The sequence below is a fragment of the Strix aluco genome, chromosome 12 (assembly GCF_031877795.1).
Source record: "Strix aluco isolate bStrAlu1 chromosome 12, bStrAlu1.hap1, whole genome shotgun sequence".
Lineage (NCBI taxonomy): Eukaryota > Metazoa > Chordata > Aves > Strigiformes > Strigidae > Strix > Strix aluco.
This window is the reverse complement of record NC_133942.1, coordinates 24,430,548-24,455,969: the sequence shown is the minus strand read 5'-3', so window position 1 is coordinate 24,455,969 and position 25,422 is coordinate 24,430,548. Positions and strand designations below refer to the sequence as shown.

General features: G+C 38.1%; 1 protein-coding gene across 1 annotated transcript; it reads left to right on the top strand.

Moving 5' to 3' along the window:
* The first annotated feature begins 1,901 nt into the window (after positions 1 to 1,901).
* On the top strand, positions 1,902 to 24,066 carry AP4E1 (adaptor related protein complex 4 subunit epsilon 1). Its single transcript, XM_074837123.1, has 21 exons — positions 1,902 to 2,103; positions 2,611 to 2,682; positions 3,538 to 3,661; positions 5,816 to 5,889; positions 7,281 to 7,402; positions 8,223 to 8,382; positions 8,883 to 9,049; positions 9,674 to 9,747; positions 11,787 to 11,909; positions 11,999 to 12,108; positions 12,396 to 12,539; positions 13,921 to 14,029; positions 14,142 to 14,287; positions 15,013 to 15,315; positions 16,036 to 16,150; positions 17,548 to 17,683; positions 18,817 to 19,072; positions 19,837 to 20,412; positions 21,887 to 22,071; positions 22,884 to 23,041; positions 23,514 to 24,066. Exons 1-21 carry the CDS (start codon positions 1,942 to 1,944, stop codon positions 23,672 to 23,674), a joined length of 3,477 nt encoding a protein of 1,158 aa, XP_074693224.1. The 5' UTR covers positions 1,902 to 1,941; the 3' UTR covers positions 23,675 to 24,066.
* The last annotated feature ends 1,356 nt before the right edge of the window (positions 24,067 to 25,422 follow it).

Here is a 25,422-nt window from a genome sequence, read left to right as displayed (position 1 = left end):
GATTTGAGCATTTATTCCAACAGCTATTCCTATGCTTGTTGAACTTAGCTTTGCAAAGCTTACAAGCTTTTCTAGCTTCTACAACATAGTATGTCTTTACATGAGCAATTCTTAAATGAGATATTCTTAGCCAATTCATTTCATAAAATGAACTTTAAAAATTACCAGTCCAAATCTTTCAACTTAGCTTCAAGGAAATACCAACTTTTAATACTTTAAAAACTACTATTTCAGTTTGTTCCTATTTGGCTTTTTTTCTGATAATAAATCAATATATAGCTTTGAACTACAGCATGATTTTCTGACCAGACATATGTTGGAGATGGAGGGATACTTTTTCCTTGGAAACACATAGCTCAGAAAGGATTACTTCAGTTTCTTCCCCACCCTTTCTAGGAAAAAAAAAAATCACCTTTGAACTGCAATACAAACCAGAAAATGTCAAGTGATTTTGTTTCAGAAAAATATGTGTAACTGGAAAAGGCCTATGTGGGTTTCTAAAATGGAATTAAGCATCCAAAACTACATAGATACAGTATTATTTTAGTCTGCTGTCTTTGGCAAGACGATTGAATTGGATATTTAAGTGACACTACAATTTTCATAGGAAAAAAAGTGAGAGGAAAAAAATTCTGTTCAGTACAGTAAAGACCATCTGAATATATCTTGTTGCAATTCACTAAAGATTTGGAAAGGCACATCCTAGCAGATCAGGTAAACACGTCTGGGTTTGGTGCACCAAATAATGGAAGTTATCCGGCACCCTTCTTTCCCATGCTCATTGCCCTGCTTTGCCGGTGAATGCCCAGTTCCATCCCCGCCACGCAGCCCTGCGGCAGCCATGTACGAACCAGAAGGGATGTCATGGTGTCAGAGCAGAGCTGAGATACGGCCTGTGTCTGACAAAGGAGGAGCTTTTTCTGTTAATGGAAATCACTCCTCTGGGCACCAAAGGACCACAAGTAACACGGCCTCTGTTCATTTAGCATCTGCAACTACTCCTGTTCAGCTACGGTGACATAAAACTAACCTTAATTTGAAAGGCACAGTATTACAAAATGGCAAAAGTGGTATCTAAAGAGCCAGAAAAAGCTGTAATCTTTAACCTTGTAAATTCACACCTTATGTTTCACGGGTAAGAAATCCTTCGTTTCATTTGCAAGAGCAGTGAATCCAGAGGTAGCTGCCAGGGGCTACGTGGTCAAAACCTTCCCAAGACGCCAAACCCCTGCTGCCAGGGGAGCGGGAACCGCCTCAGGAACAGCTCCTCCGGGAGCCTCTCGACCAAGCCCAATCTCTAGATGTTCCCACCCATACTTTAATATTTCTCATAAGCATCCACAACCTCGTGCACTTCTCTCTTTCGAAACCCACCCTGAAAAGTTTTTGTGATGCTGACAAAAAAAAAAAAAAAGAGCTCCCGCGGGCAGGAGGGCGGTTAGGCCGCTCCCGCCCCCCACGCCCGGGCAGTGCTCCCTCAGGGGGGCACCTGCTCTTATCTCCACGCGACCCGTGACGGGCAGCCCGCGGGCCGCAACCCCCGGAGGCTGGGCAGGGGCCGCCGTCCCCCGCCGCCGACCTGACCCGCTCTAGACGCTGCTTCAGCTCCACCTCGCGGCGCAGCCGGCGCTATCGCGGCCACGGCAGGGCCCGCTGCCCGCTCTGGAGGGAGGGCAGCGGCGGGCGGGCGGGTAAGGCCGGGGACCGGGGAGCGCCCCTCGCACCGCCGCTGCCGCCACCCCCGAGGCTCCCGCCCGCCCCTCACGGCGCGGTGCCCCCTCAGCGCCCGGGGCGGGAAGAGCTCGCGGGGCCCGGGGCCGCCCCGCCCCTCCGCGGGCCGTGCAGCGCCCCCTGCCGCCGGGCGGCCCCGGCCCCGGCCCCGGAAGTGCGCGGCCTGGCGCGGCCTTTCCCTTCCGGGCGGCGGCGGCGGCGGGAGCGGCCATGAGCGACGTGGTGGAGCGGACACTGAGCGTGTTGCCCGGGCTGCTGGGGCAGCACGACCCGGGCGCCGGGCCGGGGGGCGCCGGTGGCCCTGGCAGGGTTTCGGCCACCTCCCGGCTCGGGAGCCTCATCCGGAGCATCACGGCGCTCACCTCCAAGCATGTACGGGCTGCGGGCGGCACCCCGGGGCGGGCCGGAGCGGACCGGGCCTCCTGCTCCTCCCGCCGCGTCGCAGCGGGCTGGGGCTGGGCCTTACCTCCCTCCCTTCCCGGCCTCCGGGGGGTGAGGCGCGGTGCCGGGCTGTGGTAGTGCCGAGCGCTGTGGCGGTGCCGGGCTGTGCCGTGCCGGGCTGGGGCCCTCAGGCGCGGTGGCGGGGCGTCGGCCTCTCGGCCGCGGGGCTGGGTCCTGGGGGGCTCCGGAGCCCGGCGGGAGCCCTCAGGGCGGTGCGTGTGCAGGGGCTGCCGCCGAGTGTGGGGTGCGGCAGCGCGGCCGCGGAGCGGTCGTTGCCTTCAGGGCCTGAGGCGAGCAGCCGGCGGGTACTGCCGCGAGTGAGGCGTACGCGGGCTTTGAGAGGACTCCGCGGGACTGTTAATTGACGTGTCTTGGGCTTTTGCATTATGTTTTGCCTCCAGAGCTTATGCGAGATTGAAATAAGTTAAATTTTTCTAGGAAGAAGAAAAGTTAATCCAGCAGGAGCTAACCAGTTTGAAAACAACCGTTTCGGCCCCCACCACGACACTTGTAAGTTCTGTTAGTTGTTACAAGCTATGGGAACAGCAGAGCAAAGGTGGAGAAAAACAGTGTTTGCACTTTTTTTGCCAGGTGGAGTGTACAAGTCTTCTGCATTATAGATATTTAATTGTCAGCGTTAAAAGGTACCAATGTCTGTGGTTTTGCAGCACAGTTAAAATAGCGAGGACATGGTGATTCTGGTGTGAATAAACTGTAGACATATGGTGCCCAGAGTCAGTTATTCTGTAGTTTCTGAAATAAAGGAAACCAAAAAGCTAGGGGTTGAACTGCTCCCATCAAATCACGTCCTTTGCACGCTGGTTTTGTTCTTAGTTGTGTTGTGTGAGAAGCTGTGCTTTGTTGTATCCACTGTTGCTCATGTCTGAGTTGCAGGAGTTGACGATATATTCTGGTTTGAGTTAGTTAATGCATATCTCAGTCCCATGAGTGAGAATTTTGGAAGGGAAAAATAGTTTTACCTCGCACATAGTGAAAACCCATCTGAGGTCAGTGTAGTGGTTGATAACAATTTGCATTAGCAGTGTGATCATCAAACACTTTGGATAATTAATATTTTTCATGTTGTAATTAATCTACTGTTGATCACATGCATGCTAATAAAAACAAGATAGCATCTTTAAGGTTAGCGTACGGGGAGTTCTGCTCTTACAGTCAAAAAGTAATACTGGCTCACAGAAGAGTTTTATAGCAAAGGAAAAATTACGAGTCCCCTGATTTTAGAAAATGTGTGTGAATGTACATATGTTTCTATCAGATAAAGTCCTCTACTTCATTAGAGCAGTGAAAAAGGGGATAAAACATAGCTGACTTAAAATTCTCAATAATTCGTTTTTGGTATTTCAGAGACTGATGAAAGAATGTATGGTGAGACTCATCTATTGTGAAATGCTGGGGTATGAGTCTTCCTTTGGATATATCCATGCAATCAAGCTCGCACAGCAAGGAAATCTTTTGGAGAAAAGAGTTGGTATGTGCATGGAGCTGTAGCCTTAATATTCTCAAACTGTATTTTTAAAGTTTCTTAGGATTTATGTAAATCCTAATGTAAATTCATGTAAAAATACAACTAACTTAAAATGTTCTTCTACTTTCTTGGTCTTGTTTCATAGTCTCTCCTCTGAAGATAACTAAACCCATAGTTTGTGATCTGCTCTGTATCTGCTTGTAGAACAGAAGGCAAGGGAATTTAATTTATTTTAAATCATCAGTTCTTTCATTGTTTTTGATTGGAGCACCAATAAACGAGTAATTACGAGAAATTTTGTTAAAAAACACATCAAGCTGAAAATGAGTTTGTCAGGTCTGATTTCTTTAAGTACTGTAGTACAAGATTAGACAAAGATGTTGATGTCAGACATTTGTCAGACAAATATTTTCTGTTTTGGTGCTTGTAGGATTTTTTTTTAGTTTAGAAACAGTTGTAGGAAATGAGGCAAATAGGGAGATCCCTATAGCATAGGTGCAGAAGTTCCTGAGGAAATCTGAAAGGCTAGTTCTTTGAAATATCATGCTGTTGTGATTTCCTTGCCTGCTAGTGTGGCTATTAACTTGTTTCCAGTAGATTGAGTTTGAAGTAGCTGTCAGCCTGTCTCATCTGGAGAATTTCCTTGCAGTTGCTGATTCAACTGCCTAGTGAAGACATTTCTTCTTGTTTGCAGAGAAAATGGTTTAACTCCAAGCAATACTATGTCTGCATACAGAGAAGGAAGGCAGTGTCTTGCGGGATATGCTTGTTTGATATCCTTTGTTTGAATTTCATCTGGATCATCTACTGAAGTATTGGAGTTTCTGAGAGAATGCGTTACAAGTGGTGATTTAAAGTTGCTTTATCCCTGAGTAATGAAAGCCAGTGCGCAGGTGCTCTGGTAGGGATTAAGAAATTCTGTCTTCACCAAACCTGGGAGGGCAGGTGGTAAGCTGTTTTGAAGAAAACTTTGTGACCTTTGTAAGTGTCAAGAACCAATGTTTCTTATTAACCGGTTTGAGACCTTTCCATGCTAGGGTTCTTTTTAAGAAGGCTTTGGTGAAGCAGCATTTTTGTTTGGTTGGTTTTTATTTTTAAATGTAATGGCTTAAAGTTCTCTGGACACGAAGCGCCCTTAAGCTTTGATCTAGTAAAAGGATGTGTGGGGGTTTGGGTTTTTGTTGTTCTGCAGTTATGTATGATATATGAGGATGACCTTGTCTGTTTTTGGTGCAATGTTCCAAGGTTTGTATTAAGGAATTGTCAGTTGATCCACGCAAGATGGGTTACTCTTTTACCCAGTGTGAGCCTCAGTGAATGAGAGCGAACTCCATTTTTGCAGGTGTGCTAAGCTGATCAAGTCTGTAGTTTCACAAGCAGATAGATCAATCTGATAGCGCAGACGATACAGTTATTTGTATCTAAGTTCCTCATTTTGATCCCTAAGCCCTGAATGAACCAAGATGTTTTTTAAGACCCATCTCTGTAATACAAATATTGTCATGAGCTGTGGCACACCCTCCCTACCCCCCACACTTTAACTCCCTTAGTTTAAAAGGAAGAGAGGTCTTGAAGAAAAAGGTTTCTGGCAGGTTTCTTTCCTGGGGTTCTGGAATTGTTTCTTCCTTGTTAAGAAAGAACAAGGGAGTTTTTGGCATAGGATGGTAGATTTACCCTTCTGTATTCCAAGTTGAATATAAAATTTATTTGAAATGGAACTTTTATTTTTTTTTTTAAAGAGAGAAACAAATATAAAGAAGTGCATTTGTGTTGTCTAGTAAGTAATATACTTTTCTCCCTGCAGAGATGATACTAGTATTCCAGGAAGTGACTTTGCATGGCACTCTTGGCTGCTCTTTAGCTATAACAATATTGTAATGTCTCTCATTTCTCACAGCTTATGAATTCTTAGCTGTTACTTGTTGGGCTTTACTGCAACTTAAATATAGCTGGTTTGCCTGGAAATAGAAGGAGGTTGTCTGCTCGTGTCTGCTCGATATTTAAAACACGAGCAACTGTCATCCAACAGTGGGGTTTTTTGTTGGGTTTTTGTAACTGTTTGAGTTAACTCTTCTTGTATTACAGACAATCTTAAGTTTTCTATCTTGAAGATACTTACTGCTTGAAAGTAGTAATGGAGGCTGCTTTCTTTTATAGGTTACTTGGCAGTTTCTTTATTTCTACATGAAAATCACGAACTGCTACTTCTACTTGTGAACACAGTTGTGAAGGTACAGTGTTTTTGGAGGTCTGGAGGTAAACTAAACTTGGACCAATTCTTCCTATTCTGTGTCACACAACATCTAAGCTATGTACTCATTAGTTTTATCTTGCTCTCTTAGGTTGATGTTTCTTTGGTTAACAATGAAAATTTGAAACGGCTTTCCCTGGCTTTTTAATTTAATTTTGGCATTCCTGCGGTTGAAGCCATATTTTTAAATTTTCTCAAAGAAGATACACCATAAAATTTTCTTTATAAAATGTACCAATCATATACATTTTCAACTCCAGGAGGAGCCAGGCATGCATATTTCAGTGTAAACTTTTGCTTTTAGCTGACAGCAGGTATCTGTTTGGCTTCTTTGAGTTCTTTTGATAATTGATAGAAAGTGAAAATATACTTTGGAGTGACACTGAAAATCTGTTACCTAATAAATAGATGTCATCTCCTGTATTACTACCTCTTACATGGAGCAGTTATGACTTACTATAACTTTCTGTGTAATGATTGCTTTTATATTAAAGTAGGCCAAAGTCACGTAAATTATAGACTGAAAGTGATGCTTATTTTGTTGCAATTAAAACCTGTTTTATAGTCTTTAAAAAGCTGACTTGAAACTAGTAAGTATATAAAAAGAAGTGAAAAATGAGAACAAAGAACTAAACCAAAATGAGGACTACAATCTATCTGGGACAAACGGCCAGAGCAAATAATCATGTCAGCTGGAAATCTTACATGTTTCATTTGTTTTGAAAAATAATTCTAGTCTTGTATTTCATGATTTCATCCATCTTTTTGTAGTTTAAGATTACAGTGAGCTATATCAACTATTTTAATTATATTTGGGACAGACTGTGAATTTTTATTCTTTCTTTTGTAGAACATTGTGTAATTTGCATTCGCTCTTAGGGAGTAGGTAATGTCTCATTTTAGTGTACAAATATGTAATTGGCAGTATAATTAAGCTTGCTCTTTTTTAATTCTTTGGGCTAGATCAAAGTCACTAGAGAGAATAGTGTTGAATTCTGTGAGAAGTGACTCATCTCACTGATTGAACTAGGAACTCACCATAGTTTTGCAATCATCAAACTATTGAAGTAAACAAACATTGATTGTAGCTCTATTTGTTGATCTCGCATACGTTTAAAATACGAATGTAGTTTTGTAACACAAATGTGAGAAGCTGCTTGTTCCTTCTTCCTGTATAAGAGATAAAAGAACCTGATTAGCTCAGTGAGAGCTGACACTTCTCAAACACAAGCAGACAACAGGACGTCTGGCACATGATGCTTGCTGTAGGTGGGCTAGATCCAGACCGCTTGTGAAAGATTTGGGGTATGTCTGTGCAGAATTTAGAAGTCTAAACATAAACTTACTGTCTTATTTCAATGATTGTAACAGGACTTACAGAGCACTAATCTAGTAGAGGTGTGCATGGCTTTAACCATTGTCAGCCAGATCTTTCCACGGGAGATGATTCCAGCTGTTCTTCCCCTAATAGAAGACAAGCTCCAGCATTCTAAGTATGTATTCATTTACAGAATTTCAAGTGGCGTTGTACAGTTGAATTACTTAATTTTGTAGGTAGTTTTAGTAAAGTGGTGTTTTTTCTCTGAGTTGTTTTTTCTAATTGTTAGCTCAGAAATTTGTCCCCTCCTACCTTTTCTCTTGGATTCTTGTCTCATTCATTTGCAGTCTTGACTGAGTATTGGATCAGTATTAAGTTTTTCATAACTGGTTTTGATAAGTAAATGTAACTGAATTTATCTGCTGGAGTCCTTTTTACAAGTATGTGGATGAAGAGGTGTTTGTAGAGTAAGTGGAGAAGCAGATGAAGATCCTTGATCCTTTACTGATACTTTTTTCTATAAAGCTATTTATAGAAACCGTGTTGCTAAAAGTGTATCTGCAGATATCAATACCCTTGAATTGTTTGATTCTTAATTTATAATATCCCATTCACCATGTTGTGTTGATTACAAAGGGAACTGCAGAATGAACTAATTCTGTAGCTTCTAGACAGGTATTTTTTGGAGCTGCACACATGACCACAACAGATTAGCACTGGCCAATTTCACTGTTTATTTGGTGGCCATTCTTCTGAATTGCCAATCTGCTGTCAAACCCTACTATGCTTTTAAGTTTGCTTTGTCACATCCTCACTTAGATGGTATTTGCAAAGACGTATGTTCTCATCTCTCTCCAAATCATGAAGTTCTGATTGCTGGCAACATAATTTAACATTGTTGTAGAAATAACAAACGCAAGTTGTTTTGTTAAGACAAGTACTTAAAATACACAGGCAGCTTCATTTTGTTCTGTGTAAATCTCATTTCTCTTCAGGGAAATTATCCGCAGAAAAGCTGTTCAAGCTTTATATAAATTCTATCTTATTGCTCCTAACCAAGTTCAGCATATTCATGATAAGTTCCGGAAAGCCTTATGTGACAGGGATGCTGGAGTCATGGCTGCTTCTTTGCATATTTATCTTCAAATGATTAAGGTAGGCAAAGAATTAGGAGCAGTATTTGTGGTTTGGTTTTTTTCATTTTAAATACAGTGTACTGTACAGAAATTTTGCAGAAGAAACTTACTTGTAATCATTAGAAAAGTTAATTTATGTGATCATGATTATCTGTGTTGTGTTTGTTTGTGCTAGCTTGCAATGTAGCTTGACATACCCACTTCTTGCGTGATCTGAATGCTCAGCATTATTGACATCCTTAGCTAGAGGTTCTAATTTCTAAGTGTGTTAAGGGGTTTGCTGAAATGTGCGTGTATTTGAATGTTTGCATGAAATTTGAATGTTGACTTCAAGTTACATTCATTCCCTCTGCAAATGTGTGAGAAAATAGCATAGGTTTAAAGTGAAGAGCTTACAGATGATTTAAAGAAATGAAACCATCAGTGTAGGTATTTTGATCTTATGCCAGCTGTGGATTATTTTTACTTTTGAGGTGCTGTATCAAAATATTTGAATTGTATTTCTTTTTCATTATGTAGGAAAACCCATCTGGATACAAGGACTTGACTGGGAGTTTTGTAACTATCCTAAAGCAGGTAGTGGGAGGAAAGCTCCCTATTGACTTCAACTATCACAGCGTGCCAGCACCATGGTTACAAATTCAGCTTTTAAGAATATTGGGGCTGTTAGGAAAAGATGATCCAAGGTAACCAGATATTTCTCTGTAGTTAATGTTTAGAAGGTACAAAGAATACAGTCATGACCTCTACCTCATAGACAGCTTTGTTTTGTTTGGTTGGTTTTTTTTTTTTTTTATAAGAGGACTTCAGTGTTGAACTTCTTTCAATTTCTTTATTTGTTATTAACCAATACAGTGACCAGATACTTTTTAAACTGCAGAATTAATTACGTAGCTTCTGGATTGGCTAAACAATTTATTATTGTGGAATATGCTTGAAATACATTTTTGCTAGGACTTCTGTTACTAGGTTACCAAAGAATGTGTGAAAATTCAGAGTAAAGATATTTTAAAAAGTGGTGTTGTTTTGTGAGGACTTGGTTGTCTTTGATCCTCTTACTGTTGATGTTTTGGGGTTTTTTTATACAAGCAGTGAGGGAAGCGTTTGCAGCTTTCAAAAGAAACATTTGCCATATCATAAGAATAAAAACATCTTGTTAGCTGCCGTTTAGAAACATGTTATAGAGCTCTTGCATGTTAAAGCACACATGTGGATATGAATAATTTGTGTTGCAGATTTCAATACTGCTGTTTGGCAAAATAAGACTACATGCTTGTTAGTGATACAGATATATTTTTTTTTTTAAACAGGACAAGCGAATTGATGTATGATGTTTTAGATGAATCTTTAAGAAGAGCAGAGATCAATCATAATATTACATATGGTGGGTATGGTTATTTTATGTAATTATCAGTATTTGGGAAGATTGAAAATGTGAGTAGTTGATCATGCTAAACTACTTAGCAGTATTTCTGAAAAATCTAATTATATTCTTAATAAACAACAACTGTATTCTTAAATGTCCAACTAGTAAATTGTAAAACAAGTGGTACGCTACTGTACAGTGCAATTTTTTATCATTGAAGTAAAACATTTTTATTTCCTGGGAATTCATCTTGACTCAAAAGCTTAAAATGTTTGCATTGTCCTTTGCCCTTAAATACAGAAGGTCAGCTTCTTCCTGAAAGCTCTTATTGAACATTGCTTATGTTGAAAAAAATGATAAAAGAAAAATCCTAGTGATACAGCTAGTTTATTAGCTAGTTTAGATCTTCTTTTCACTGGCCTGAGAAAGGCAATGAAAACTGTGCGAGAGTGACAGCATCAGTTCTACACAGCTGTAAAGGGTTTTTCCTGCAGCCACAGTTAATAAAATTACACCTCCAGGGTTCAGTGATAGTGGTGCCTGCAAAAAGATATTTTTTGGCACACATCTCAATTTAAAATTTCTAGAAGATGATAGGTGGCTATGTTAATTCTATTATGTTCTCAGAGAAAGCTGTATTTGTTGCTAGAACAAAGCAAAAGGAATAATTGCACTGTGAAATTTTTTCTAATAAAAGTTAAGCAATTTATTTGGATTTTTCTTTGCTTTCCCCTCCCCAGGTCTTAATACCTCCACAAACATCCAGATCTGATGTTCTAGAACCCTACATTAAGAGCTGCCTCACTATTAAAAAAACCCTAAAGCCCCCATAATTTTGTTGTTACAGTAAAGCCTCATAGGTGTTGCCAAAGTACCTGTGCTAATGGAATGGAAAGGAAATTGAGACTTTAAAAAAAACACTGAGGGAGGAGGAAAGGAACATGGCCCAGAGCTCGAATCCCTACTTGATACATATTTTGTAAAGCATTGTGTAAGCTTCACTTGCACTAAAAAGGGGAGCTTTGAGGAAGACTTTCTGTCAGTAAATAATAAATGAGGAAGCATCTGTCAGATGTTTAGTGTATTCAGTGTATTGCTTTTATTCTTTTAGGCAAGAACATACAAGATACTGGGAGGTGTGTTGCCTTATAATGCAGACAATTTGCACTTGCAATTGCTAAGAGTTAAACATTAAATCTGTTTTAAGCACTTAAGGAGCCAAAATGGGTGGTATATTATGATTTATACAAGGACATAGATTTTAGGTGTATAGTTTTGTTCACATTTATAAAGTTTCGTTAATGATCCCAGACAAAAGAAGAATGTAATTCTGAGTGATTACTCTTTCTTACACCAAGTCCTTCATTATTGTATATTTCTTGCTTCTTGTAGGAAATTGAGTTGTTAGTCTTTCTCAGATTTAGTTTTGTAATGCTTAATAAGAGTAGGTGGGTAATTCAGTTAGAGATTGAATTACAAGAACAATTGAAAATTACATCATGATTTTAAATGCGAGTTAACTCAGGGAGAGTGACTTGGTCTGAACCTTTGCCTGAATTGTTGCCACAGAGAATTAATTACTTCTTATGTGTTGTTCAGTTTACTTCTAGCTTTTTCTCAAACAACTGCACAAAGTTGGTTTTATTAAAGTAAGAATGTTCTGTGGATGATTTTGGCTGTCGGTAGTAGCTAAAAAATCATGAATTAGTGAAAACTATTTTGTCTCGGGTCCTTTATAGTTGCCCATTGGCTTTCTAAAGACCATCCTAGCCCAGCTCCCTGAGTAGGAGACTTCAAGGTTGGAAGAACTTTAAGGACAGAAAGTTGTATGCACAATTGCAAAGCCTAATAAAAAATATGTATATTATAAGAGGTAGTCCTTCATCCTGTTTTTACTTATGTCAGTAGGTACGCTGCAGTTAGATTCAGTGGGGATGGGACAGCACTGCAGTTCCTTGATACAGTCAATGAGCTTGTTTGCTTCTTAAAAATGTTTGCATTATAGAAGTATTTAAGATACATTAATTACATGTCTTCCCCCCCCCCTCCCATTGCAGCCATCTTGTTTGAATGTGTCCAAACAATTTATACAATTTATCCGAAATCTGAACTACTTGAAAAGGCTGCCAAGTGCATTGGAAAATTTGTTTTGTCACCCAAAATTAATTTGAAATACTTAGGTAAGGATACCTGATTTCATTAAGATGTTCTTAACTTGGTCATAGTAGTATACATTCTCTTATATCACTTCCAATTACTTATATTCTAGGTTTAAAGGCTCTGACCTATGTTATCCAGCAGGATCCTAATCTGGCACTTCAGCACCAAATGACAATAATTGAATGTCTGGACCATCCAGATCCCATTATTAAAAGGGAGGTCAGTGAATTTTTAAACATCAAAAATTAAGTTAATTTTTAAGATGGGTAATAGATTTTTCTAAAATGAGTAGCGTAAAAGGCATATTATGTCTCAGCTATTGTGAGAGAACAGTTACAGATAACATTAATGTGACAGCATATGTAGATAAGCAGTGTATTTCATTTAAGACTTGCCAAATAAAGACAGTTGCTCAATTTGGCATCATACTAAAGTGCTTCTGTTTGCCTGTTTCCTTTTTTGAGTCATCAGAGCCAATTAAATACATTTTTTGCTTTCTCTTTCAGACTTTAGAGCTTCTCTATAGAATTACAAATGGACAGAATGTAATTGTCATAGTTCAGAAGATGCTTGACTACTTAAAAGAAAGCAAAGAAGAATATGCTATCATCAACTTAGTTGGCAAAATAGCTGAACTAGCTGAGAAATATCCTTTTATTTTTCTGAACTAGCTGAGAAATATCCTTCTGTTTTTCCGAAACTTTGGAGTCGGAGCTCAGGCAAACATAGCATTTATACCTTTCAGAGCATCTTTCATGATCTTTTGAAGTGTTACAGCTGTGCTTTCCATGCTTTCAAATGGAAAAAACATACGCAAAGGAAAATGCATACAGCAGTGACCACAGTGTTTCTTGTATTTCACAGAGAGAAAGTAATGGCACTCAAAACACTTGGCTTTGGAGTTTAGTATTAAAACCTTGTGTTTTTAAATTAAAACTTTGACATCTTATATTATTGCATGGAGATGCCTCAGTGCTACATTGAGTGCTGTTCTGTAATTGGAGTGATCTTCCGATCGGGAGAACTCTTTGTTGGTGTATGGGTTTTAAGAATAACACACTTTCAGAGAAATAAATAAAAGATTCTTTAACTATGCCAAAAAGTGATGATTGGGGATTTGGCATCTGGTGGACATTGCTGTTAGACTCGCCATTGCCTGATTTTCTGTATGTATTCTTGTCTGATAATTGGAGTTGTAAGCTATAACAGAGAGCTGCCTTACCATCCTGTTTGTACACTGCTTGGCACAGACAGTAGTGTACAAAAAAAGCTGTGCTGTCATGCAGCATGCAAAAAGAAGATAATAATAATATTTCTGTACTGTTGAAAATTTCCATTCAGTGAGTGGATTTTCAGGATTTGAAGGAAGGCAGAAGCTAACTTCCAAAGTTAGCAAAGGCTGATCAAATCTTAAGTGTATAAAAAAAAGCAATGCTACTTTCTGTAGAGTACTTAAAAATCTATTGTTTTTCAGTACATTGACAGCAAAACACTGCTGAAAAGAACAGCTAGTCTATCACTGATCAAGTGATACTGGGTAAATCAAAGATTATGCTGGAAAGCTAGCATGGAACAAGTGTGAGCTTAAAATACAGTAGGACAGGTTTCCAGAGCTAAATCCTTGTGTGAACATGTCTGTTCCTACTGCGTGAAGTCTACTTAAACTCTTATTTTTCACTATAACATTTATTCATGCACAACTTAAGATGTATTGGTTGACAAGCCAGCAAATTACACGTAATGGATAGCTGTTTAAGTTCATGCACAGGCTTTTTCAACAGGGCAGTAAGTTAAGGCTTCTCTGCTTGACCGCCAGTTTTCACGATGTTTACAGGAAACCCTTTATAAAAGGTACAGGAATATTTCCTCTTCAGTTAGATTGAGCTGATATTTGAGCATCAGACCCCAGCTTACCAAGGAGAGCAAGGTGGGTAGCTTATTTATGGACAATTTGTTTCCTTAGGAAGCACGCCAAAAAAGAAGGGAAAAGTTATGCCTTAGCACTTCATTCCTTAACATCTGGACACATATGCCCCTGACAATGAGTGGTTCATCCAAACAATGAATTCTGTATTTTCAGTTGGAGGTGACGTTGTGCATCCTGATATCCCAAACAACTTTCTGAGACTGTTGGCTGAAGGTGAGTAACACCTTGAATGCTCTGAAGAATTAGACGTGTTCCTTAATCATCTGGCTTTTTTTCTTAAAATGCACTTTGAAATATTTGATGCGAGGTGTTATTTGTGTTTCAGGCAAAGTATGTATTGTTTTCTATCTAGGATTTGATGGTGGAAAAGAAGATGATCAGCTGCAGATGTATGCAGTACAGTCTTATTTAGCATTACTTGAAGAGGAAGATGCATTGTATCCACAGAAATTCCTTCAAGTTATGAGTTGGGTAAGGTAGATGCATGGGCAAAATTGAATATGCAGATATGAGGAAACTGTTAAAGGTGGTGATGCTTTTAATAAATATTTTTAACTTTTATTTTTAGTCATGAATATTCTGTTCTTACTTGAAGTCAAGATAATATGCTGAAATCTATTCTTAGTGTGACCTCTTTTAGTGCCCGAGGACTACTTAGCTTGCCATAGTTTGTGGAAAAGCTGACTTGCTCCCTTTGAGGCAGGTGACTGTTGGAATGGCTTAGCAGCCACATGAATCTGACTGCGTGCTGAGAGCCTTTCTGTCTTCATCAGAGTTAGGCCAGATGTGGTTGTGAAATGCATTTTTAGCCTTGCAGGTGACTGGCCAAGTGCTATGCTAGTATTGTCTGGTACCTGGGTAAGCTTCAGCTTCCACCCAAGGAAGAGGCTGCAGTCTGAGTAAATCATGTTTTGTAAAGGCCTAATTGCTATGTTTAGCTTTCTTTCAAGACAGCTGTTTGATTTTTAAGAAGGTAAAAGTTGGAGTTGTCTGAGGGAAACACAAAGGTCATTTCAAGCCCTTGACATTTAAAACACAAAATGGTAAAGAAATAATTTAGAACGTGTTTAAATAACAGGTTCTTGAATGTGAGGTGGATTTTATTGTGTTGCTATTTAGTACTACATTCTAACTTCAAAACTGAAAGCGCTGCTCTGCGTGTCTAAATGCATATTTTGTCTGTTCTTTGTGAATAGGTGTTGGGGGAGTATTCCAGCCTTGTTACAGGTGTTGATCCAGAAGTTATTTTGACAAAACTACACAGTCTGCTGAAGAAGACCTTTGTTACTTCTGAAACTAAAGCGTGGATAATGGCTGCAGTCACCAAGATAGCATCACGTACCTCCTGTTCAAAAACAGTTGACAAACTAATCCAAGAATTCAGCAACTCTCTAGATACCTGCATGAGACAGTATGCCTTCGAATTGAAGCATCTGTGTGAAGACAAAGCACTGATGAAAAACTTGCTTCCCTTTGATGCTAGTTGCAATGACATGGTGGTGAGACAGCTGCAATGTTTAATCTTCACGAACCTCTTTGTAGTTCGAGGGGTTGAATATTTTGGTAAAAAAGTATTTTCAAAATGAATGATATTTGACTGTTCTGACTGTTGCCAGTTTTTAGTCTGCTTAAAGTGAGTTTTCAGAAACATACTTTTTCAGGCATATGTGATGAATCATAATGTTCTATACTGAAAGTTAAAGAACCATGGTGTTTAGTTAGTAAGCTGGAGTAGCTTTTAACAAACTTATTATTTCATACGCTGGTTTATTTTTTTTGTTTTTAAAGACAAATTAGGCCTGCTTTAGTGATATGGTACTGCTTTTTAATTCAAAGGATTTGTCTCCTGTCTAGAAGCTATTGATCTTGACACTGAAAATGTCCATAATAAATGATGGAAAATACTATTGATATTGCTGAGGTTTTTGAGGGGAGTATTTTTAATTCAGTATTTTCATATAACGGTAGGATGAACCATTTTGGGAAAATTCCACTCTGATTTTTTTCTTGTTTATCTAAAAAAAAAAAAATGTGGGGGAGTTTAAGTTACAAATCTCTAGCTCAAAGTCTGTTTCAACAATTTCTGATAATACAGCAGATTTACTGTTAGATATGGGAGATGAGACAGAAGATCTTGATTTGTGTATTCTTCTGGTAACATCAGACTCAGGTATAGAAAATATTTTTATTGCTTTCTCACTTTCTTTAATCCCATTTAGGTAGATGCTTCCTTGTCTTTTCTGGATGGGTTTGTGGCTGAGGGACTTGGTCGTGGTGCAGCACCATATAAGCCTCATCACCAGAGACAAGAGGAGAAACTTTCTCAGGAAAAAGGTGGCTGTTAGTTTACTGCACTTAGTAAATAGCTGGTAAATTGCCTGATAAGTACTAACAAACAGTCTAAGTGTACTGTTTATATTCTTTCTTGAAGTAATGTTATCTTAATACATTTCTTGTCTGTAGACTTTAAGTTCAACTTAGAATTTAGTTAGACATCTGTCTAGTATGTAGCTGTTCATTTATCATAGGTTGCTGTTCTGAAAATGTTTTACTATAATCTCTGCTGGTCTATGGAATTTGAAATTCATGGTGATTATTAAAGCGAAAGCAAAGGATTCCTGACTTTACTATACTGAGCACTTAGTCTTGCCTGTGGAATTATAGTTTGCAATAACAACCATTGTGGACTTATGACACAAATCTTACATTCCTTACCTAGTGTAGGTACAGATAAGACAGCAGTATGTACTTTTATTTATTTAAAAATACCTGAAAACTGTAGCTAGAGTGCATTTTTTTTATTTGCCATAGAAATACTCGTTTACTTTATTATAGCCAGTCACATAAAGATTTCTTTTAGACACTTCTGAATGATTCACTTTGAGGTTGGAAAGCTTTTCTAAAACATTCCTTAGCTTTGCTTTACTGCTGAGGAATTAGAAAAATGAGTCTTGTGCAGTGCATTATCTACAACTAAATGATTATTAAATGATTATTTTAAAAAGCTTTTTTTTTTGATTATGCAGGTTAATGCATACTTTAAGCCTGCTAGAAAATTCAAAATTTTGGTGGAGAAATGTTGGACAAGGTCGAATATGTTGAAACTGAATATTCTAAACTGTTTTTCCTGTGTGTGTAAAGCCTAATGAGGGATGCAAAGGAGAGTCTGCACTCTGTTTCATATGTAACAATGACTGTTTACGTTACAGTCCAAAACAATTTTTAGAAGCTGTTTAAGCTACATTTTGATTCATGAAGCATAACTAAGGTGGCTGGTTCTGAATCCTGATTTGCAAGTCCTGGTGAAAATGATTTATCACCCAAGGTGTCGAGTATGTTGGCAAAGCAGACAGTGATGTATGGACATAATGCTGTGGGCTCAAAATGTTGTTTAGGCTCATGAACAAATGGAAGAGCTCACTTATTTAGATCCAATACAGTACTTCTCTCTACAAATGCTAAGCATTGGCAAATGTTTTAGTGATACGCTGTAAAGTCACTATTTCTGTTTAATTATGGTATCTAAAAACAAATACCAAATGAATACACGTTTCAGATAAATCCTCTGTCTAAAAAACTTGAGACCAGAAACATTAACTTTTAATGAGGATAGGATCCTGAATGGGAAGCCTGAGAAGTGCAACAGTACAGCATATCTTTTTTCAGAAAATAGATTTCTTTCTTACCTTTTTATGCCTCATTGTAATTCTAAGATTCTGTGTGTCTTGCAGCTCTGAATTTTGAACCTTATGGATTGTCATTTGTTTCAAGCGTGTCTTCATCTGGTGTCACCGGTAGACAGTCCCCCACTGGTTTATCTTTTGGTTCTGATACCTCTGGTAATAGTGCTGAGACAGGGCATAAAGAGTGAGTTAATTTGTGTTTGAAATGAAGTACATTTAAGCCTCTGTTCTTGTCAGTGTCATGTGTCTTTGCTTCTTCATTATGTGGAACTAAAAAGAATACAGTTGGACTTGGAAACCTCTTACCATGTAAAAAGAAATACAAATGGTGTCTTCTTAGAAATAACTAGAAAAAAGCTATTGCAGTTACACTTTTTCCACTTTCTTCACAGACTACAAATTAAGTGATAGTTAACGTGGTAGAATTGGGACAGGATTACCTGATGATTACATGATTAAGTTTTTTTTTTTCCTCTGGCTTCCTTATTTTTCTTACAGGCTGTGCTTACATTTTATGAGCTTACAATAACGTACCTTTTAAGGAAACTTTATTAGATAAAAGTGAGACTAAGATTCACAATGTAAGATGCTCCTTAAGTTTTAGAACACTACAGATAAATTCCACATCCATGGTTTCGTACAAATTAACAACTATACTCTAGTACACAGGAAACCTTGGAAGCGTTTTCAGATTGTTTAACCAGTTGGTGTAAGAAAATTTTGAGTGAGGCTTTTAGGTGTGGGACTTGCAGCATTTTAGCCTGAGTCTGTTGAATGAACCTAGAGTTCAGGGGCCTGAGAACATGAACACTTTTCGTAAGAAATACTACATTCTAGGTCTCTTCTAGTTTTCGGTCTCTTACATTAACTTAAACTATTTTTTAAGGAAAAAGCAATAGAACTATTTAACTATACTTGGAGATTCCCAGAATCTCCTGGGGAGAAAGATAGATACCGTGTTGCTTGTATTCACTTTTAAAAAATGATTCAAATACATTATAAATGTAATCTGAAACTCTGTAAGGACTTGGCAAGCACAGTCTACTACTGGCTGCAGGTGTCTAATGCTGTCTTAATATAGATCTGTACTTAGGACTATATGGCTTAGTCCAAGTTTGCATTTGCAGGGTGTTTTAAAAGTAGTGCATGACACTAGTAACATAGAACTTCATGCAGATGTGAAAGTGTTTATATTCCACTACTTGCTGTGTATATCAAAGTACTAAAGTTGTGAATGGTGTTTAAAGTCGAGTGTTGGTATGTTTTTAGGAACATGATGTTCGTGCGGTTGATCCTGCTTTTTGTTTGCCATTTTAGGACAAATACTCTGAAACTTGAGGGAGTACGCAAGCTGTGGGGAAAAGAAGGCTATCTTCCAAAGAAAGAAAACAAAGTAGGAAAAGAAAATGAGCCACAAACTCTTTCTTGTGGCAGCTTATTAGCAGGACAAGTGGGTGAATCTCCTGCATTGCCATCTGATCAAGTTTCCAGCCTCTCTGAAGAGGACAAAGAGAAGCAGCAGTTAGCATCAACTTTGTTTATTGGGCTGGGATCAAATGCTGGCGTCAGTCTGGTAAGTGGTTCTTTTGAGACTTACTATTTTAAAGTTTATGTATTGCCTTACTTACAATTGCAGCTATTTATATGTAAATGAAGATCAAATTAGTGTTGTGGTAAAATGAGGCAAAAACCGAGTCATTGGAAAAACTATTGAAAATCACTTTTGTAATCTGATAACATCCAACCCATTTCAGGTTCTTAAATTACTTGATGAAGCAGCCTCTGGAGCAGTTCTGATTCAGTAACTAGAACTTCCCTCTGTTTACATGTTGTGCTTCAAGTTTTAGTCTCGGTCTTCCCTAACAGCTGTTCATTGACCCAGCTTTGCAGAGCTATTGGTGTTCACTTGGCAGTAATGCTAGAGTTTGATGCCCTATGTCAAGACCATTTTTTTTAATGTATGGTAATATGAAGAGCATTAAAGAATTCACCATTAGGTAATTTTTTTAAGACTGGCATTATCATATTAGCCAGCTCAAATCTTACCACTGGTTTAACCATAAAATGTTTACCTATCTTGCTTTTTAATAGGAGCTTTTAGTTTATGTTTTAGAGAACCTAGAGTCATTCTTGCATTACAGGCTAATCCTATATCCTGTAAGAAATACAACAAAAGCATGTTTCTGGATCCATTAGAATGTTTGGAATCTATTTGCATTTGTCATCTGAATTGATTCCTTGGTCATTATTTGTCCTTGTTTCATGCTGTTAACAGTAACACAGCTGATTGCTAATAACTTCCCCAGCCTTTTTTTTTTGTTTGTTTTTGTTTTTCAGATGGGGAAAATGGACACAACTACTCAGAAGTTCAAAAGAAAATCGAAGATAAATGAAACTCAAAGTAGTGAGGAGGTGTCAGACTTCCAAATTAGTGCTGCTTCAGATTTTGGTCCCTTACTTGATACTGTCCCTATTAACATGGAAGACTGTGAGGGAAATACACACACAAGGTTAAGAAAATCCTCTCTGTGTTCTTCAGATATTGTAGAAGATAATTTAGCATTTGAAACACCTCAGTCCCTAAAAAAATCTGGGCTGGATGAGAGACTTTCAGATAGTAGGCTGTCACAGTCATCTTTGTTTGCTGATAGTAACATGGAAATTTTTCAGCCTTCTCCAAGTGCTCAATGTGAAGGTGCCAGTAAACCACCGTTGGTCCCTTCCTTACCGGAAGAGTTAGAAGACCTCACTCACTCTGAAGTACTGGAACTTTGTCAGAATGATGCCTTAGCTCTGCATTTATGTAAGGTGTGGACAGATGACTCTCTGTTGCTCACTGTTTTTGTTTCAAATAAAACCACTTCTGCACTTCATGCTGTGAATTTAGTGTTTGAAGAAGCAGAATATTTTCAGGTAAGAAACTTTGTTTCCGTTATATTTCAAATTCACTTGGAACTTCTTGCTTTTTGTTTGCAATTAAGTGTCTAGTATTTGGTTTAATGTAATGGTTATGCCTTTTTCCCAAAGCATTTCTTTAAAACCTGTGGTATGGCCATTACATCCTAAAGGGTAGTGAAAGAAATCTCAATTCTAAACTTAGTGTCATTTGGTATAAAAGTTAGCATCACACTTTTTTAGTTCACTTTGATTTCGTTTCCTACTGCTTGCCTCTATATAACAAATATTTTTTATGATTTTTTCAGTTCTGAATTCAGCTGCTTCCTGGTGTTTAAGACTGAATGCAAACCTAACCAGTCATACTTACAATGGTATGACTTGAGTTGCCAAAGAAATCGCTGTATAACTCTTTTTTGTCTGGATGTGACTGTGAGGCTTGTGCATTCATTTGTATTTATCTGATAGGCAGACATGATGCAGTTTCTTCCTTCACATAAAATTTGTGTAAACTTCCTTCAAGTTTTGTAGGCTGTTTTAATTTTTTTTTTCCCCCCCCAAAGACATCAGTCATATTTCATTCTTGTTCTCCTGCATTCAGTTGATGGGAGAGAGGAGTAGGTCAGTTTATTTTTTGACATCAGCTACATCTGGGATTTAATTGTGGTTGGTAAAAGCTTGAAACTTCAAGTTAAGTTTCAAAAGTCTTGAAATGTCACTTAAATAATTGAAAAGCTATTTCGGAATTGCCTGTTGGCATGACTATCCACAGGTTTTGCTGAAAGAAGGGCTGAATTGTGAAACCTTGGAGACACTCAGCGAGTGATAACTGGATAAAGAGGATTAAGCAGAATGTTTCTTTTAGAATTGACTTAAGGAACTGCTAATTGGTTATGAAGCCTCCTTCCTTTCCATTTCTGGCTTGAATCAAACCTGTCATTGCATTGATAGAAAGTGGGCATCTTGTATCTAGTTTTTCCCTGTAATTCACTTAAGTTTCCACACAGACCGCTACCACAGAAAGAATCTGCATTATTAGTTTGTATGGAGAGGCTGGGGGCTGCTGAGTAATCTTGAAATTATCCTTGTTATTAGGGACAATTTCCCAACTTCTTGCTTTTAACATACAGCTTGGGGTTTGTTGCAATGTTGCTTGCTCTTGTGTATTAGTTTATTTTGGGACTGAACTACAGGATTCAGGTTCTTGGTGATGAGCAGTCATTTGGGGGGGGTGGGGGGGTGGGGAGCCAGTTGACAGAAAGAGATCAATTTCTCCAGTGTTTTAGTTCTCATAGAACTTCTGTAGATGTTAATGATTGATTTGTCCTTGATGAGAGCTGAGAAGTGGTAGCTATGTTCACTTGCCAAAAAGTCCAAGAAACACCAATTGAAATAAAAGGCACTTTCACAATTTTATAGCTGTATCTTAGCCACTTATTCAACTTGACAGCAAGACTTATATTCTATATTCCTTTTAAAAAAAAATATATAGATTTTGGAGAGTCCCACCTACCAGTTTCCTGTAATTGAAGCTCAAAGTGTGGAACGTTGCCAGAAATGTGTGTGGATGGACAAAATCTGTACACAGGGAATTCTTTCTGCCTCTGTTCATTGCCAGTCAGAGATGGAAACTCGCCTTCAATTTTCAATAACTTTATCATTGTTGGACTTCATCAGGTAAATAAAATAAGCTGCACTTTTAAAAAATAAGTATTAGACAAGGGCAGGATAATTTGGGTACTGATTATGAAAATGTAAGGCTTCATCTTGAGCAGCTAATCTGTTTGAGATGACTGTTAAAGATAGTAAATGGTTATTTATACGCTTATGAAAAAGGGGCAAAGTTCCAGGAAGACGTATAAAGTCACTGAGAGTATTGACGGTAGCTGCAGGTTAGAATAGTCTTGAACTACAGAATGTGTTTCTGAGGAGGCCAACAGAACTGAGCGAATGGAAGGGCATGCTGTTTTAAAATATGGCATGACATAAACATGTCAAACTGAAATAAGTGATTTCAGTACAGAGACCCATACATTATATGAAAAGGCTGACAACTTTTTCAGGAGAAGAAAGCTCATTCTTTATATTTTTGAACACTGCATTTATTTTAGGAGTAGAAAAAGCAAGTGTTCTTTTTCCAGTAGAATTTTCTGTTTTATAGTGAAATCCACCTTGCTTTCCATAATAAAGTCTGCGTCTCATTGAACTTGTTTAATTGCTTTCAATGAGCAGATGTCTCAAGGCCATTCACTTTGGTCTTCCTTTTACATAAAATAATGTATTTTTTTTAAATTTAGAAATCTAAAGCAAGGAATAGAAACTTTTTAAAAAATGTTAAACTGGGAAGATAAGATACAGGTTGTTTAAACAATCTGTATCTGCTTATTGCTTGCTTTATTGTTCAGTTTTTTTCCACACATGATTTTTTGGGAGACAAATATACTTTGAATAATGCATTTTGCTAAGATATGTGGTAAACCTATTTTTAGGCCAATGGAAATGACTACAGAAGACTTTGGGAAGCTGTGGTTATCCCTTTCCAATGATGTGAAACAGAATATAAAAATGTCATCTTCTCAAGATTCCCTTTCAGCAGCTCTGAATACACTGCAACAAAAGCTGAAACTCCATCTAGTTGACGCTATAGGTGAGTGGAAGTATACGGTAAGGTGGCTCACAACCTATAATTTGTCCTGGGAAGATAAGTGCATGGAAGCAGGTATCTTAGAGAATTTAAGGCAGGAAATGTTTAGCAGCATAGTAAACACAGGCTTGTTATCCTGTGGACTTTATTTGACTTACTCAGGGATGCATGTGAAGACTGATGTGAAGGAACAAGTGTACAGCAGACAATAAATTCTACAAGGGAGCAAACTGTTGCACTGTGAAGAGTTTTGGACAGGACCAAGAAATGGGAATGAAGCTCTATGACATAGGAAGCTGGGATTGCATTCGGGAGGCATGGTTTTGGGTGACGTGTTAGAGGAGTAGGGGTGAGAGCAGAAGAGAACAGCAGAAAGGGGGTTTGAGAGATAGATACATTTTTTGTGAACTATACTATAGCTGTTGTAATTTGTTAATTCTTACTTCATTTCTTCTGTGGCCTCTTTTGTTTTAAGGTAATGAGGGAATACTGGCGTGCCAGCTGCTTCCATCTGTGCCCTGTCTGCTGCACTGTCGTACTCACTCAGGGATGCTGGCTCTGTGGTTCAGATCGCCTTGTTCTGCTCTTCCAGATGGTTTGCTTTATCAGTGTCAAAAGGTGATGGAGGAATCCTAGTAACAGTAGTGCCTGCCTTAATCATTTGGTGTGTGAAAAGCAAATCAAAGACTTGCACAGATAATTACCAAAGCTAAATTAATAAACTGCTGCTCAGAAGTATTAAAAGTTTTCTTCCAACTGGCATATGTCATGTGGACTTGAGGGGAAAGAACAGTGACCTAAATTACTCCTGCAAAAACATGCTCAGGACTGTACAGTGACTAACAAGCAATCCATTAAAGTATTGTTACCTGTTTAAGTGAAATGTATATTTCTTAATTTTGTTGTAAATGACTGAAAGTATTTATTTTTATTATGCAGCTTTTATAGATGCCAACAACTATTCCTCATAGCAACTACTTAAATATGATTTTAAATAAAACATATCTCCATTATGAGGTCAGACTTGATCAGTTTTCCAGAACATCTAATTTTATTTTAATAATTTTTCTAAAGCTATTTTTAAGCACTGCTGGCAACAAGACCTGTATTGGTGGTTGTATAAAGTAACTTATGTAGCAACAAATGCATGTTTTGAAAATTGTTAAAATTGATTTTAGTGAGCAACTCACTTCCCGTGGTCTTTGGTATTTCCCGTTTAAGTGGTAACATCTAAATAGGTTTTTTGTAGGAGGCAGGCCTGAAAAATTGTATGGAAGCACCTCCTGGGGGATGAACTAAGGCCCTTCAGGTTATTTCCTGTCTGCAGTTCTTCCTGCCTCATGTTTCAGTCACGTTCCCTTTCCTTAGGGGTCTGTGACAGTCACTGAATATTTGTGCATGTCTAAAGATTAGGTTCATGTGGATCGAGCCTGAGGTGACTGAGCTGGGGGTGGTTGGCTGTGGACATGTTCACTAGTTGGCAGTTGACTACGGGATGTGTTCATTGCTCTCCAGTCAATCCTATAAATTTAATCTGGTCAATATCTGTCCATGAAAATTGACACGGAGGAAACTTTAATTTATTTTCACTTCTAATTATTTCTAGCCTCAGTATGACTCTTCAAGCCTTTGACTTGCACAGGTGTGGCTGTATTGTGAGCGCATGGCTAGGAACTGCAGTAAGGCATAAGAGATCTAAATCAGAGCAGCATACATAAATGTGTCTGTCTAGATTGTCTCCTTTTCTTCCTGAAACAACCTCATAGTCTTGAAAATCCAGTAACCTTTATTTAGATGCTAAATGAAAGCTTTAACACTGTTTAATATTATTTATAACTGGTTATGTTTTTTATTTAAAAACATCAAAGATTGTATACATGGTTCAGATGTGGTATAAATGGATTCTGCAGCGGAATTCTTTTCTTTATGTGTTTAGCAAGGACAAGGAAATTCTTTGTTACATTTCAGTGTTACTGTTTCTCTCCTGATAAACACTGGTTGTAAAGCAAAAAAAAGTATTCTGTTACTTTGCTAATGTTTTGGTAGATGTTGATGAAATCATCATAAGGAAGTTAATGTGCTGGTAGGTTGTTTTTTTTTTTTGTCAAGCCACTTGTGTTATGAGTATAATCATATAAGCAAAGCTCCTTTTTTATTGCTGTTTCAGTACCCTCTTACTGAGGAATTTAAAGTGCACTGAACCTATAAATATACTTAATGTTCTGCATACTTTAATGTTTACTTGGCACTTCAAGACAGTTTATATGAATGAAAACTGATTTATAGTGGAATAATTTCCAGCAAGCTATTTCCCTGCTGGTAAATCAGATTTGTGTTATGCAATTGGACTGTTGTAATCATATGAACTATAATAGAAGTATCTG